Below are 15996 nucleotides of genomic sequence, written 5' to 3'. Positions count from 1 at the left end.
AGATCCCATAATAAAACCTATGTCGGTAATATTTGCGAACTATAGAAATCTTAAATGATGCAAGTATTATCGAGCGAATGCATATTCCAGCATATTTTCAACATCTTTTCTTTCTAATTCTATTTAAACATTAAAGTACTTCACATTCCACGTTATTAATGATAAATAAACAAATTAGATATAATAGAATTCTAATATAATTTCTTCGAGGAACGCATTGAAAAATCCTAATTTCTTTATTACTCTTATTTGTTCATATTTATTCTCATTTGTTCTTACGTATTTTTATTAATTCTTATTTTATTATTATTTTTTATTTATTTATTTATTTATTTTTTATTTATTCTCATTAATTTTTATTTACTTCTATTTACACTATATTTTCTATTCCATATACATTTGCCACCATATCTACATATTTCCGAATTCAAAATGTAAATCATTGATTTTCTTTTTACTGTTGTAGCTATTATTTTTTTTATATGTTATATTTTATATCTGATATCTTATATATTCCATCGTAAGTAATATTGATCTAATGATTGCTTTTTAGGTATTTGTACAAATTTAACTAAAAATGAAAAAAAAGTTCGTACAATTAATAAACATTTTTCAATTAATTTATCTTCAGAGAACTATAATCTGGCATATAGTTTTTTCTTGTTTTTGTCAGATATATTACTATTTTATCCATACAAATATTTCTGTCACTCGATTGTTAGGTACATGTGAAAGGAATATAACCTATATAATCTTATATACTGGCAAAATAATTGCATAATGGGGACAGTGTTTCTTTATGGTACTTGTAATTTATATTTGGTCCATACTTATCGCTGAGATTACATACGTTACGAATGAGAAAAATGATGAACTGCTTTAAGATCATTCATCGTTCTTACTTTTATAATAGTTTATGCGAACAATGAGAACAGACAGATTTTAATGAACAAGATTTTAATGAAAAGATCTTATCTAAAAGCCCGATTTTACGAATTTTTGAAAAAGCTCTATTTTCTTTGAAAAAAATCGTGTTAAAAAATGGTAATAAAAAATTCTTTGAGAATAGTTTATGTACAAATAAAAAGCTTCTTCAAAAATTCGAAAAAAACAAACTTTTACATGAAATCTTCATCTTTAAAGTGAAATCTTTTCTATTTAAATTGGTCAAGAATTATATCTGTTCTCATTGTTGGCATAAATAATGTTATCGACATTTTTCGCGAAGAAAAAATTTTGTACTGTGGCGCCTCTCGAAATTTCCGACAAAAAAGAAAAAGCTCATACCCCCACTACTGATATCCATATCGTGCTTAAATGGGATATGTTGTCCGTGAAATAGCGATTAGATGTTTGCTTGTATACGTAAACAACTGATGATCAGATTTTTTGAACCATTCCAAAAACAAAGAAATGCGTTTCATGATACTCGTACGAAGAAGTTACGGTAATTCACTCGATCATTCTTTGGACAAATGATTCTATGGGAAAAATAAGGAAATTCCTGCCCAATGTTACAAAGATTGTAACGTGCGAAAAACTTTGCCTTGTATAATATAAACAAATACGCATTTTTAGTAACCTTGACGATTATCGAGTTAATTTTTTTTACACTCCGACGAATATGCATCGATAGTCTCTCTTTCTAAACGTGAAAACTTATAAATTAATACTTTCGATAATTTTACAACCATTTAATCAATCTTTAATGAATACGAACTACAATAAATTAATATTGAAATAATAGAACATTCATTTAATCATTACAAAGATCATTACGCGTGAGAAATTTAAAATAACATTAATTTCTTTTGCATTAGTCTTAAATTTTTAACTGGCGTCCGTGGATTACGTGTAACCGCAACAAAATCAAACCTCTTCTGTTTTTGACGATAACTGAATTAACTTTCCTTTGGATTCCGACGAGTAATCATTGATGATGTCTTAGGATGTGTCTTCTATAAGTATCAACGAAGAGTTAAAGGAGGTATTCTCGTATATCACATATTTCTTGAATAATTTATTAAATTTATTTTCTTTTAGATTTAAATTTTAAATTGACAATCGTTGGCTATGTATGACATCAACAAAATCGAACCTCTTATCGACTTTGATTATCACTGGATCTATTTTACTTTGTATTTCGACAAGTAATCAATGAAGCTCTCTCAGGATGTCTATCCTGCAAATAGCAATGCAGACCTAAACTAAGTATATTTTCGTATTATACATTTCTTAAATAATTTCTACAATTTGTTATTATAACAGTGATATTAATTATTTTGTTTGTATTTTTCTGCTTCATAACTTCATTGTAATCGCGCACGCGCGTAGTAATGAAGTAATCGAGTTTTTATATCGCTAAAATAAAAATATCGCTAAATAAAAGCAGTGTTTGTTCGTTTACGTGATTTAAACAAGTGTTTTTGCATCGACAAATTGCAATGCAATCGTTAGAGTCAGTGTTTGTTCACAAATTGTTGTTCTTTTTTAATAGTCACACAGACTGTATTTATAAAAAAGCAGTAGATTTTCGTGAAGTAAATTCAGTGATAGGCCATTAAGAAATAACTACCACAAATTAGAGTCAATGCATCATTGAAGAGGATCTTATCCATGAATCATCTATCCTCAATTTCGATCTAAATCGCGAACGAGTGTTTTAAACCCATTGCAGAACTTCTTAAGTAATAAATGAATTTTTAAGTCCCCTTCCGATCACTCAATCATGTCGAAGATATATAGTCCGAATCGACACGGATAATTGGTTGTAATTAATTCGTAGATAGAGCATTGAATGATCACGAGTAAATTTCTTCATAGAGATTCACTTGTGAATGATTTCTTATTTTTTGATTTATTTATTAGATCAGGATAGGATCTTCAATGTTCAAATGCATTTATGATTATTTCAAATGTGAAATATTTTAATTCACATTTTTAAATATTTTTCTCATGAGAATATATTAAAGAATCATTATTCATGAGTATTATTAAAGAATGAAAAAGAAATCACTCGCAATGGATTAATCTTTGGATTACAAACGATATTGTGCATGATTTGTTTATAATAATTAAAACAATCATTTGTAAAAAGGAGCGTCTAAGGACTTACTTTATATTTTTAAATAACAATGAATTAAGTATTTAATTAATTAATTTGGATTGATAAAAGAAAAATCTCGATAGAGTTATTACTTTTGAAAGAGAAAAATCGAATAGAATGATTGTTAAAAAATAAAGAGACTTATTGTTAAAAAATAAAGAGACTCTACTTATTAAGTAGAGTCATAATCCATAGACCTAAATGATAAATTAATTAATTTTTAGCTCAGGATTTTTAGCAATTAATAAATATACTAATTCTAATTTCTCCTACACGGCAAAAAATTATCTTTCGAAAAGATAATAATAAGTTTCTATCCAAAAAGATAAAGTTTATATTTTTCAGATACATTAGAATTGTATTAGGGTTTTCTTTTTCATATCTTAGAATTTGGAATCAAATTTTGTCGTTACAGTTTTTATGTGATAATCAATTAGGTTAGGATACGAAGCAAAGAAAGAGACTATTATGCCGAAGAGGTCTTCATAAATTGTGGCACAAGAGGGCAACTATAGGCTATTGAATATTTTCGAAGATTCATCAGAAACTTTCGAGAATAGCTCTTAGTTCTATTTTAATTTTACCATGGAATGGCATCGCGTAATGTGAATTTTAGAGTAGAGTAGAATCACTATCAATTCGTATATTTGCAGATGCAGTAATCTCTTCGTGGTGAAACCTGAGTTGGTAGTACCTGTGGTGTATTGAAATTTTATGGGATTCAAGTACTACCAAGCGAATAACGGCATATTTTAAAACTTTCCTAATATCTTTTCAATCTAATTTCAACTAAACATTAACGTACTTTCATTTTACATTGCTAATCATACTTCAATAGATAAATGAATCGGATATATTAAAATTTTTGAATAATTTCTTAAAAAAACTAAGTATAAACAACTTTTTTATCGCACTTATGTTTATTATCATTCCTATTTATTCTTATTTACTCTTATTAATTACTATTTATAAGTCTCGCATGTCTCAGCACAATATTTTTTACTGAATCGATGAACAGCCTTAAAACATGCAGTTTATACTTCAGCGGAGAAAACGCAACGTATAAAATGGCCATATAGTTCTAATTTTAAAAGTAAACCACAGTATAATTTAAAAGTAAACCATAGTATTTAAAACATTTATCAGAAAAGACTACATTTTAAATATTATTTTAATTCAAACTTTATTTACAAATAATATAAATTCGAAATATTACTAATGTGCCATCTATAATTACACTTCATCAACACAAATCTGATGGTAATAACTATGATAAATGGAATTTGATAGCAATGCCACAGTTGCTATTTGAAATTACTAAATAATACATCATAGATATTAGTTCTTATGTTGTTATATTTTATGTCTAACGTTTATGCGTCTGTGCGAACTTTCGTAATCAAATAGTAAAGTAATTGCGCGGGTTCTTACAAGAATGGATGAAGATACGGAGGATTCTAAGTTAAGTTCTAAGTTTTTAAATAACTTGAAAGGTAAGCGAATGATAGATGTGCAGAAAAGAAATGTGAAATTATGATTTGGAAAATAAAAATATGTCACGAGTGAAAAGTTTTTAACGAATCTTATGTATAAATTTACATCCAATCATTTTTGAAAGTAAGCAATATAATTACGAATTAGATGTAACATTTGATATCACATATCAATTAAAATAAGTAGATCGTTTTCATACATAATACAATTCTTAAGAAACAGAAATTATCGTTTAAAATTAGAAAAATAATACATATAAAAGAACATAATATACGTCCTTGGATTATTTTAGAAAAAGGAAAATTATTTGATGGATTTGATGATGGTATCAAGATATTACAACGTAAAGCTACGACAAAAGGATTATCGAATGAGGATATTGATCGATTGATAGATATTATTACACATATTAATTTTGGTTAGTATTAAGAGTTATATATATTATATTAAATATTATCCTTGCATTTATTATTATGCATTATTTATTTATTATTATATTTGTTTTTGTTAGGTGCTGTAAAAAACATTTTGCTAATAAAATGTCTAGTACCAATATATAAAATATCAAATGAAGCACTTAAGCTTATGATAACATGGTGTTTGTCATCCTTGGATGACCTAAAAATCACAGTGGCAATTATAATTATGCAATGGATCGTTGGTACCGTAAAAAATATATTAGCGTTTGTCAAATTACAAGTTTATGATATAATATCCGGCATACTTTTTCAGGATTGTGGGAATATGGTCTCGCCGATAGGAAAATCATTAGTATGTACTATGATGTATTTTTCCATTGGATGCTGAGAAAAGAAAGATTGGTATTGTCATGTTTTATTATTTAATAAATATGATTTACATTTATAGATTAATCTCTTATTAATATGTTATGCTTATAAGATCCATCTTATTAAAGGAGAAGCATATAGCACAAGTGATATATATATTAACAAAACCAGAAGATGTAACACGTCGAAATATTTCTAGAATATTATTTCTTCATAAGAAGCATTCCAATCGACAAAAGCATACTATTGCCCTACTTTCGTATGTATCAATGATTATTATCCACAATAAGAAAATTGACAATCTTATAAGTACATTTCTTTTTATAGCTTATTTAAAACTTATAAGCCTGAATTAGTGCCAGAAAGAATTGAAACTATGAATATAGAAAGTGTTTGGAAACCCATACCAGAAGTATTACGAGTAGCATTAAAAGATGCTAAAGATCGTTCGGAAATGCAACAGAGCCTTAATAAAATACAAGAACATTTTAATTGGAATATCTCAAAAGTATAATTGTTTTTGTATTTCATAATATAACTTGACTATGTTTATAAATATATATGATTGTTACAGTTTTCTAAAAGAAGGGAAAAATTACTCTTACCATCCGTTGGATATTTTCATATTGGTTCGAGTATCTTTAAAGAAAAAGATGCCAAATCTATTTTTGATGTATATAAGTAAGTTTTATTTATCTCATTTTTAAAATATCTCGACAATTTATTAATATTATTAATATTACAGCATTAATGAATTAGGACAGCATTATTCGAGTATTGAACTACCTTGTAATGCAATATCTTTGTTAGTTAATATGGCCGGTTACCATCTTCTCACATATGCTAATTTTCATTTTCAAAGTAGATTTTCTTACAACCTTTATAATACACTTAGAAGAGGTATGGAATATGTATGGAATATGTAGCTATTATACATCAGATTTAATTTCTTGAAAATATAATTTTTATTATTGCATTATTACAGCATTTATATTAGAAAGAGGTAAATTTTCTGAAACAGAAATGGAAAAACTACTCGATATGACCGTCGAATTTTGTAAATATATGCAACAAGGTATACTTGTTGTAAATCTTTTCATTGATGAGTATTTGTATCTAAACAGCAGAGAACATGATATTAAAATATTAGAATTATTACAATGGATGACCTTCGTATCTGTAACAGGTAATATTTTTTTATATAAAACTTTTTTATACTATTTTTTCTTCTCCAAGAAAAATCGCAAATAAAAATTATTCGATATTTATTTTGATTATAGAAGTACAGCAAACGATATTACCACATATAAAAAATATGTTTTATGAATCATCAATTGTCCTCAAATGCAAAATTATAGAAACTTGTAGAATTCTTATCACCAATATAGTACGTACAAATTTTACTAATATTATATATATATTATTGGTTATTAAATATATAATAAATGGAAAATATTTTTAATAGTTCGTTAATCAAGGATTTGATGAATGTTGTCAAAAAGTACCAGCACCATTTTTAGGACAAGCACCAAAGGATAAAATAACTGACGTTATTTCTATTCTTATAAAGATCTCAAAAGATCTTATTATAACTGGTTTAAATGCTCATTCATACAATATATTACTTCTATCTGAAAGTCTGACATTTTATGAAATGGTATATTTTGAATTAAATAATATTTTCTTTTTCTGTTTTCTCCATTTGTTTAAAAATTATCATAATTATAACTATTTTTTTATGATCAGCTTTTTGAATTGGAATCTCATAGTAATATATCATCATGGACTATAGCTCCTGCTCCTGTAATTTATGCAGCATTTGCAACTAAAAATTGTGCGCTTGTTAATAGAATTTGTGCACTGATATTAAGGTAATTCAGGAAGTATGAACCCCTGCTTATTGATTATCTTATTACATCTTATCAATGTTTGATTGTTAATTTTGTAGATATTTGGAAATGGCTGCAGTTCTAAAAAAACAAGATATAAACGATTTTAACAATAACATTGAGACAATATCTATTTATATTACAGATATAGCAGGAGCTTTTTGGTATAATAAGGTATATAATATTTATAAAATATATTCATATACATATTATTAAATATAATACATATATAATTCAATAAAATATTTATATAGGCTTTTAGCAATCAAAATGATTATTTTTTTAAATCGCCTGCTTTAGAAGAATTTGGGAATTGTAATTTTAATCTTCAGTTAAATATTAATAATCATTATGCCACCCTGCCTTATAAACATGTAATTACCAAGGAGTTTCTTAAAGGTGTCAAAATAACAACTAAGGAGGTAAAAATAATTTCTTCTTTCTTTTTTATTCTAATTTCTTATAGAAAAATTTCTATCATAATATTAAATATCTTTTCTAGGATGCTATCAATGTTGCTGAACAGTACTATCCTGCAGTCAGAGAATTTTTAAAACAAGTAATACCAGAATTACAAGAATAAGAACAAATGATTGAATATTATTTAAGAAAAATTTGTATCTAAATTTGAAACATGTAATTACAAAAAATTAAAAGATTTTACTTAATTGTTTTAAAAAGTTGACAAAATTCTTATATGTATATATATATATATATATATATATATATATATATATTAGGTCATTCGGAAAGTTCATTCCGATTTTCGGTAGGTAGTATAAGGACAGGTCTAAATATATCAGAATGATTGAAAACAAATGATGTGCGTACATATTCTACAAGATGGTACTTCAAAGATATTTAGAAAAAACTTTGGTTACGATACGTTAATTTTTGTTAGTTCTATATGCCTTTAAATGTGTGCATAAAAAGTGCATAAGTGTATTTATTATAAGCATTTAATGCTTTTCTTTTATCAGAAAAGCGAAAATATCACATAAGTAGCAAATAAGATATGCGCTGTTTATGGCGAAGGTGCTGTATTTGAAAGAACTGTGCAGTAGTGGTTTGCTAAGTTTAAAGCTGATGATTTTAACCTTAAAGATAAAGAACGTCCAAGTAGATCCTCCACTATAGATAAAGATAAAATTAAAACACTGATTTATAATAATGTTGAATAAAAAAAATCTTGGAAAAAACGAAATGAACCATCTTTAGCCACCCTAAAAGCCATCTTCATTCTAAAAATGTCATGCTCTGTGTCTGGTAAGATTGCAAAGGGATCTTGTATTATAAGTTTTTTACCAACGAGACGATAAATTCAGAGAAGTATTATTTCCAATTAGACAAATTAAAGACAGCATTTGAATAAAAACGTCTAGAAATAGCGAATTGAAAGGCTGTCGTGTTTCATCAGGACAATGCACGGCCTCATATGTCTTTGATAACTCGATAAAAGTTGTTAGAGCTCGGTTGGAATGTTCTACCCCATCCACCATATTCAAATCTCGCGCCCTCTGATTTCCACCTATTTCGATCATTACAAAATTTCCTCAATGGAAAAATCTTCAACTGTTTGATCGAGATAAAAAATCACATAGAAAAGTTTTTCGCTGAGAAACCTTAAAGATTCTGGAAGGACGGAATTTTCAAGTTACCTGAAAGATAAAGAAAGGTTGTAGAATATAATGGCACGTATATAATTTAATAAATGTATACTAAAATTTAAATCTTCTACGTTTCAATTTTCCTTCAAAACCGGCATGAACTTTCCGGACAATCCAATATAATAACATATCATTAATGGCACATTTATGTATACAATTTATTAAGTAAATTGTACTTGTTAAAAGATATAAAAAGATAACTATTTAAATATAAACATATTTATATTTATTATTTTCAAATATAATGTTCAAAATTTGCTGTGTGAGACGTTTACCAATAATAATATCATAATATTAACGATTGTCGCAGTCAGCTAAGAAACAGACCTTGTTCATATCTTCATTGATATCACCATTGATATACATAACAATACATTAAATAGTATTTTGCTATTATCATTTTTCTTTTATGATATTCTTCTTTTTTTTTAAACCATTAAAATTATGCTATTCACATTTTGTATGATATTAAGAACAAAAAAAAATAATTAAATTAGTATCAATTGACTGAATAAACACTTTATAGAATAATATATTGTTACGCTATCTATTATTATTGATACGGAATTACAATCGTAGAATATATCAGTACAGCATGGAGATTTCAAAGTGAAATATGGCGGTATTTCGAAGTTTGTAGTTCTAAAAACATAACCTCTCTAAATTGTAACAGAGTGAAATATATTTTGTTCGTATTTTATATAAGAAAAAAACATTACTGATTTAAAATGCCTATAGATCACAAACGAATTAATGGTCCAGAAGTGTCTGTACCATATAATATCTATACTAATTCTAATTGTGAAGAAAAATGTACTAAAAATAATATATCAGAAAGGAAGGATGGTCGTGCGCATAACGAACGGAGGGAAATATGTAAGTTTAAATGTAAAATAGAATATTACAAAAAACTCTTAATCTAATAACGAATTATACACACCAAAATTAATATCCGAATCATATTATCTTTAATAGTTTTAAAAACTGGGATAATTAGTCAAGCAAAAGGTTCTGCATATATCGAAATGGGTGATACTAAAGTTGTATGTTCGGTCTTTGATCCCAGAGAAATTCACAATAAAAATGATTACTGTACACATGGTGAATTATTTTGTGAATTCAAATTTGCTCCATTCTCTTGTAAAAAAAGAAAAATACATCAACAAGATGCAAATGAAAAAGAATATAGTTTGATTTTGAAGAGAGCTTTGGAACCAGCGGTTTGTTTAGTAAGCATATATTTATTTATTTTAAAAAAGAATATACTTTTATAGATGTTACTAATTTTATTTTATTTTCTACAGTACATTCTATTCATAATACTTTTTTCTATGTTTTTTTAGCACGAATTTCCTAACTTTCAAGTAGATGTTTATACTACAGTTTTAGATAATGATGGCTCATCCTTAGCAGCTGCAATAACTGTAGCTAGTTTAGCACTAGCTAATGCAGGCGTTCCTATGTTTGGTCTTGTTACTGCATCTACTGTGGTAAATTTATTTACAGTTTACTATAATGTTTAAATAATTCTTATTTATATGCAAACTGCATGTTTGTATCTCAGTCTCTAAATACTTTGAATATAAACATATAAAATTCTATTTAATGACAAGATGTAACAATATCATTTAATTACATTATAATAGGCTATCTATGATGATATACTGCTTCTTGACCCAACGGATACTGAAGAATTATATTGTAGTAAAAATTCATTAATTTCTGGAAATCATGGCATTATAGTGCAAGCATCTCTTCCGCAACTTGAACAAATTTCAGAATTTTTCTTGGTAGGAAATTTAAATATGGAACATATTACTAATGCTATAGAAGTCATAAAACAAGCTAATAAAGATATATGTCCATTATTACAACAATGCCTTGTTAAATCAGTTTTTAAAGTATTCAAAGAAAAAGAGCGTAAAAAAAAAGAAATTAAATAGAATATTTATTTATAACAAATCTATTAAACTAAAAATCAAATAATTAAATATATTTTAAACATAGATTTATTTTATATTTAGAGAATTACTTCGTAATTAAACAAATAATTATAAGAAAAAATAATACAGCTATCCCACTGAATCAGTTTATTTTATCTTTACATTCATATAGGATATAATTACTAATAATCTCTCATATTTCTGTTTTTATACTATTTATATAACACCCAGATAACTGATTTTTGAAATTATGTTTTTTAGATATCCCATTTTGTAGATATTCCTACCTTAGAACAGTACACTAAAAAAAGTTTAATTTAAATATAAAATATAATATATAAACACACATTATCTACTCATTTGCATCTCTCTCTAGCAGAAGTACATTAGAGGCCATCATAATAAATTCAGGCCATAAAAGTGTATTTATAAATTTTAACAATATTGTAACAGATTTTTTTTTTTTTTTTGTAATCATGCTATTATGCTACTATACATTATCATTCTTTATAATATATCATTTAAACCTGAATATTGAAAAGTAAATAAATTATGTAAAATAAATCATTAAAGAACAGCTGTCAAAAATAGAAGATCTTTAAAGACATTATGTCCTTTTTTTATATAATTATACTTTATGGTACTGTTAATATTTGATATAGTTCTTTATACGATATCAATTTGCTTTATTTACGGTATATTTCTAATAAAACATCTTTTTTAAAAGTAATTTATTCATTTATATTTAGTATAGAAATATTTTAGTTTGTAAATTTTCTTATGTCATCAATAATGCTATAATTATAAAAAAGCTCTTGAAACATTAATGTACTATCTACCTTTATTGCTGCCGTATTCTTTCCTTAATTAATTCCTATTATGATTAGTATTTATGCATAATTCTTCATAAGTACTTAAAACAAATATGAATATTTGAAAAATTAATAGGCATGCTACTTAAATACATATACATTGTGTATCACTAAGATCACACAAAGATCATTTGTTATCACTAATTATTACATGACCAGGAAATACTACTCTGAAAAAAATGTAGTCAAATGAATTTTGGTATATTAATAGATTATATAGTATTGTAAATCGTAAATTGTAATAATTGCTTTTAATGTTCTTATATTTAAATATTTTAAATACTTACTTTGTTATTACAAAAGATTCGTATATATGAATTACATTAAATTTTAGAGATTCAACTACTCTAAGTGAGTATGTCCATTTTCTAATTTATTTGACACTTGTTTATTATTTCCATCTTCATACTTTCTCCTTGATAATGCAACTTCAAGAGATGGCTTAACTTTTGTTATAGGACATTTAGTCAACAAATAATCATATAAATAGCATAATAATTTAGACAAAAAAGGGCACAATAATCCCTGATGTACAAATGCGCCCATTCTATAATTTTGTCCCTCAAATGGATCTAAGACTGCTGAACATAACATATGGCTGAGATTCACTTGTACAGGCTATACAGAACACAATAAAATATACTATAAGTTCCAAAACTAATTATATAAAATATAAATTATGAAATAAAATTTATATACCATACCAAAGCAATAAGTTGCAAAATCCAGAAATGGTATGCTAGATTAAAACCATAACTTAAAATTGACCAGTTCAAATCTGACAAAGGTTCAACATTATATACTCCTAAAAAAGAAAAAAAATATTACATATAAAAAATCTATTGAAAAATAAATAACATAATAATATATAATAAAAAATTTTGTTAGCCATTACCTCCAATTCTTAATAAGTAATAAGGTATTACTAACATTAAACCATGTTGAATATAGTATACCGCTTTATCTGGAAATATCTGAAAGATAAATTCATATTATTTTATATTTCTATTCTTTTTTATTTAAAATTAAGAATTATCATCGTCTTCATTATTATTATTATTATTATTATTATTATTATTATTATTATTATTATTATTATTTACTCTTCGAGATTCTGTTTCTGGGAATAAAAATGCCAGCACAGGACCATTCATAAGATTCATATGTATTCGGAAGATACTTGTTACCATAGGACTTGGATCTGCTGCTAATAGATATATCTACACAAATAAGAAATTAATAACATAGATAAAAATTATAATATTAAATACAAAGAAAGTATTAAAATATTTACCTGCATAGCAGTAGTAATATGACAAGGATTTAACAAATAAATAATGGTACGACTTGTAAATTTAAAACCAATTTCTACACCCAGGACCATAGACATAATAATTAATAAAACTTTTTTACCAAGTCTATCTTGATTAATATATGGTAATCTCTTCGGTAATGTTATTTTTTTAAAACCCCATACCCAAAATGATATAATAAATATAGATACAAAAGCTGTTTCAATTATTTTTCTTTTTGTACTTAAGTAATATGCACATTCTGGACCAACATTCCTTGGTATAGAACTGTTAACACCATCATAAGCCCACTCAAACATTATCAATAATAATTGATATTTTGTAAATTTATAAAATAAAACGATTATTTTTTTTAATCATACAGTTATGACTATCACAGTATAAAGATATATATATATATATATATATATATATATATATGTATATATATATATATCTTATGTGTGTGTATAATTCACTGGAAGTTTTAACAAAATTACTTAAAACGTTGCACACCACTAGGTTCTGCAATACAATAATGTACAACTATTTAAAATTGAGCCCATATTTGTACTGTATTTTATATCAAGCTGAACATCTTTACTTGTTACGCACGTATATCGGTATATTATTAAATCTATATCATTAACTCGTAACTATATAAGAATATCTACTGAATGCAAAAAGCCGAATATTTCTAGAAATATCACTTCTACCATCAACGGACAGCTAAGAAGGAAGCTGACCTTCTACGGAAGATAAAGGATTCTGTTATAGTACCATGGACGATAGTAGTAATTCACTGATGTCGCTAGTAGTAATTTACTTATTTTAAAGGACCAACAAGTGATAGTATAACATCATTTTATAATATAACATTAAATTATTAGATAAAAGATTTTAAGTAGAGTTCTTATTATTTCTTTGAACGAATTTTTTTATATAAAACTGTTTAAAATATAGATAATATTAGTTATTAAAATGATAAACCTAGTGTAAATAAGGCAAAGTATTTTAGTGATATTTAAAAAATGTAATTTTTGTGGGAAAGTAAAAACAGCCAATCAGATAACAGTTCTTTCTATCATACATACGATTATGCAGCCGTATTATATAATTTATCGCAAATTAAGAAATGAAAATATTTATAATAATCCTAATTTAAACAATCGTTAATCTAGAGTGATTTTTTTTTAATAACTTTGCAGTACTAATGCATTACTTTTAAATTATAAGCAGCTCAAGACGTGAATAACAAATGTTATTCTCGACAATCGTTCATTAGTTGGCGCCATATGTCATACATGTATTTATGAAGTCGTTGTCAAGGTTACGTATAAATTGATTATCGTAACACATCATACTTTTGGCTACGTTGGAATTTATACGAAGTATTTTAATAATTTTAAACAAAATGTCAATGCACGCAACACCGATACTCTACTTAAACATGGGTGGTGAAATGCTGTATGTTTTACGACAAAGACTGAAAGCTCAAAAGATCGACGTCGACAAAACTGTGCAAGGCCAGTCCAGTAACAGAAATATTCGAAAAAGATCGTACGCACTGTTCCTACCATCCGTTATGTGAAATTCAATATTCATAGCAATTCACTGAAGCACTTGCTTTTTTGTAATATTTTATAAGAATGCTTAAATCAGCAAATTTCTTGAACTTTTTTTTTTGTACATTACAGTATTAAATGATGTAACAGCAGCTTTACTCAATGTCACAGCACTTTCTTCAGTATTTAAAAAAGGCCCAGTTATAGCTGTAGCATCATTGCGTCCTACTTTAGAGTGTGCTGCTTTATCCTCTATCATGAGATTGGATAATAGTAGCATGGACAAATTATTTGATCTAATGACGATGATGGTAAAATATCAATTGAGTGTAGTTACTGGTCCAAGAGAAGTCATTCTTCTTACATTAAATCATATAGATGCAATGCGTGACATGGTTAGCAATACAACTGGACAAGAATGTGTTGCATTGGTACATCAGATGGTCGTTGATGTAAACAAACTTCCTTCCAATACATCTATGTGCAATAAACATATTAAATTTTAATATTTAATTTAAATTTTAATATTTGTATTATAGTTTTATAGTGATTTAACTTTTGACGAAGTCTGGAAAACAAGATATGATTGCCTTCAAGAATTAGAACCATATCGTGTAAGGGTTTCTATTCTTTTGAGACTTGGTTTACAGAATGAAGATACTAGTTTTAATTTAACATTGCATAAGTATAATGAAAAGTATGAAGAACATAGACATACATTAGCCAATCAAAAAATAAAAGATGTAGACCTCAATCAAAATTGTAGAGGTTCCTTCCAACTTTTTGGCGATCGCGAAACATTATTGGGAAGAAATATGTAAGTGTAATAATATTCTAGTTTTATGCAAGACCAAGAACTTTTATTATTTGTAAAATACTAACATTTATTATTTGTAGATACTCTTCTACATATGGAATGACAGAAAGATTAAAGCCAAAGCAACATGATTCGAACTTCCTAAAAGACTGTGGCACTAAAGCAGAACTTGGAATGTTAGCTACTCAATTAGGAACAGAAGAGACTTATGAAAGACCTTTTACTTTAAATTTATTTTCCAATGAAGAAGAAAATTCAAATAATAAAAATAAGTGTAATATTGATAAAAATAACTTTGAAAAGAAAGAATTAGAAGTTGAGAAAACAAAGATAAATGAAGAGTATAAAAATAAGCTTGATAATGTTTATGCAGATTTTCGTGAAAATGAACAGGAAAAAGTGGCACGCAATATGGATCTACTTGATTTACTTGATGAAATCGAATAACGTACTAATTCATCATAATACTATCTGAAAAAATAATTACTTCATATTTTTTTTCAGTGCACTTAATAGATAGATATATATACAATGTAATTTGCACCTCATTCAATGATGTAATA

The 15996-nt window shown here is 26.3% G+C and overlaps 4 protein-coding genes across 11 annotated transcripts; 3 read left to right on the top strand and 1 right to left on the bottom strand.

Moving 5' to 3' along the window:
• The first annotated feature begins 1339 nt into the window (after positions 1–1339).
• On the top strand, positions 1340–8486 carry LOC118443676 (centromere protein I). 7 transcript variants are annotated; one of them, XM_085660163.1, is made up of 16 exons: positions 1340–1447; positions 1821–1987; positions 2044–2211; positions 4893–5018; positions 5112–5261; positions 5333–5421; positions 5517–5647; positions 5716–5896; positions 5963–6069; positions 6134–6288; positions 6374–6574; positions 6669–6775; positions 6854–7045; positions 7135–7259; positions 7337–7451; positions 7532–8486. In XM_085660163.1, exons 5-16 carry the CDS (start codon positions 5186–5188, stop codon positions 7829–7831), a joined length of 1779 nt encoding a protein of 592 aa, XP_085516289.1. In that variant the 5' UTR covers positions 1340–1447; positions 1821–1987; positions 2044–2211; positions 4893–5018; positions 5112–5185; the 3' UTR covers positions 7832–8486. The 7 variants fall into 7 exon arrangements, with proteins under 7 accessions (XP_085516289.1, XP_085516188.1, XP_085516322.1 ...); XM_085660062.1 differs by lacking the exons at positions 1340–1447; positions 1821–1987; positions 2044–2211 and adding exons at positions 3451–4366; positions 4514–4599; XM_035871016.2 differs by lacking the exons at positions 1340–1447; positions 1821–1987; positions 2044–2211 and adding an exon at positions 3453–4599 and having other exon boundaries at positions 7532–7699; positions 7780–8486.
• Positions 8487–9529: 1043 nt separating this feature from the next.
• On the top strand, positions 9530–11035 carry LOC118443682 (exosome complex component MTR3). The gene is made up of 4 exons (XM_035871032.2): positions 9530–9820; positions 9920–10173; positions 10288–10434; positions 10591–11035. Exons 1-4 carry the CDS (start codon positions 9673–9675, stop codon positions 10885–10887), a joined length of 846 nt encoding a protein of 281 aa, XP_035726925.1. The 5' UTR covers positions 9530–9672; the 3' UTR covers positions 10888–11035.
• On the bottom strand, positions 10266–13890 carry LOC118443680 (transmembrane protein 164). Of its 2 annotated transcripts, XM_085660490.1 has the most exons (7): positions 13054–13890; positions 12863–12979; positions 12655–12733; positions 12464–12564; positions 12047–12377; positions 10581–10707; positions 10266–10429 (listed from the first exon to the last, which is right to left on the bottom strand). In XM_085660490.1, exons 1-5 carry the CDS (start codon positions 13369–13371, stop codon positions 12102–12104), a joined length of 891 nt encoding a protein of 296 aa, XP_085516616.1. In that variant the 5' UTR covers positions 13372–13890; the 3' UTR covers positions 10266–10429; positions 10581–10707; positions 12047–12101. The 2 variants fall into 2 exon arrangements, with proteins under 2 accessions (XP_085516616.1, XP_035726923.1); XM_035871030.2 differs by lacking the exons at positions 10266–10429; positions 10581–10707 and adding an exon at positions 11530–11929 and having other exon boundaries at positions 13054–13887.
• A 553-nt stretch (positions 13891–14443) lies between these two features.
• Positions 14444–15880, top strand: OSCP1 (Organic solute carrier partner 1). The gene is made up of 4 exons (XM_035871029.2): positions 14444–14577; positions 14749–15068; positions 15156–15433; positions 15514–15880. Exons 1-4 carry the CDS (start codon positions 14466–14468, stop codon positions 15878–15880), a joined length of 1077 nt encoding a protein of 358 aa, XP_035726922.1. The 5' UTR covers positions 14444–14465.
• Positions 15881–15996: the final 116 nt, after the last annotated feature.

This window comes from Vespa mandarinia, chromosome 1, assembly GCF_050613455.1.
Source record: "Vespa mandarinia isolate Hongniang chromosome 1, ASM5061345v1, whole genome shotgun sequence".
NCBI classification, from domain to species: Eukaryota; Metazoa; Arthropoda; class Insecta; order Hymenoptera; family Vespidae; genus Vespa; species Vespa mandarinia.
Note: the sequence above shows the minus strand (reverse complement) of the source record. Positions and strands in the feature narration are given on the sequence as shown.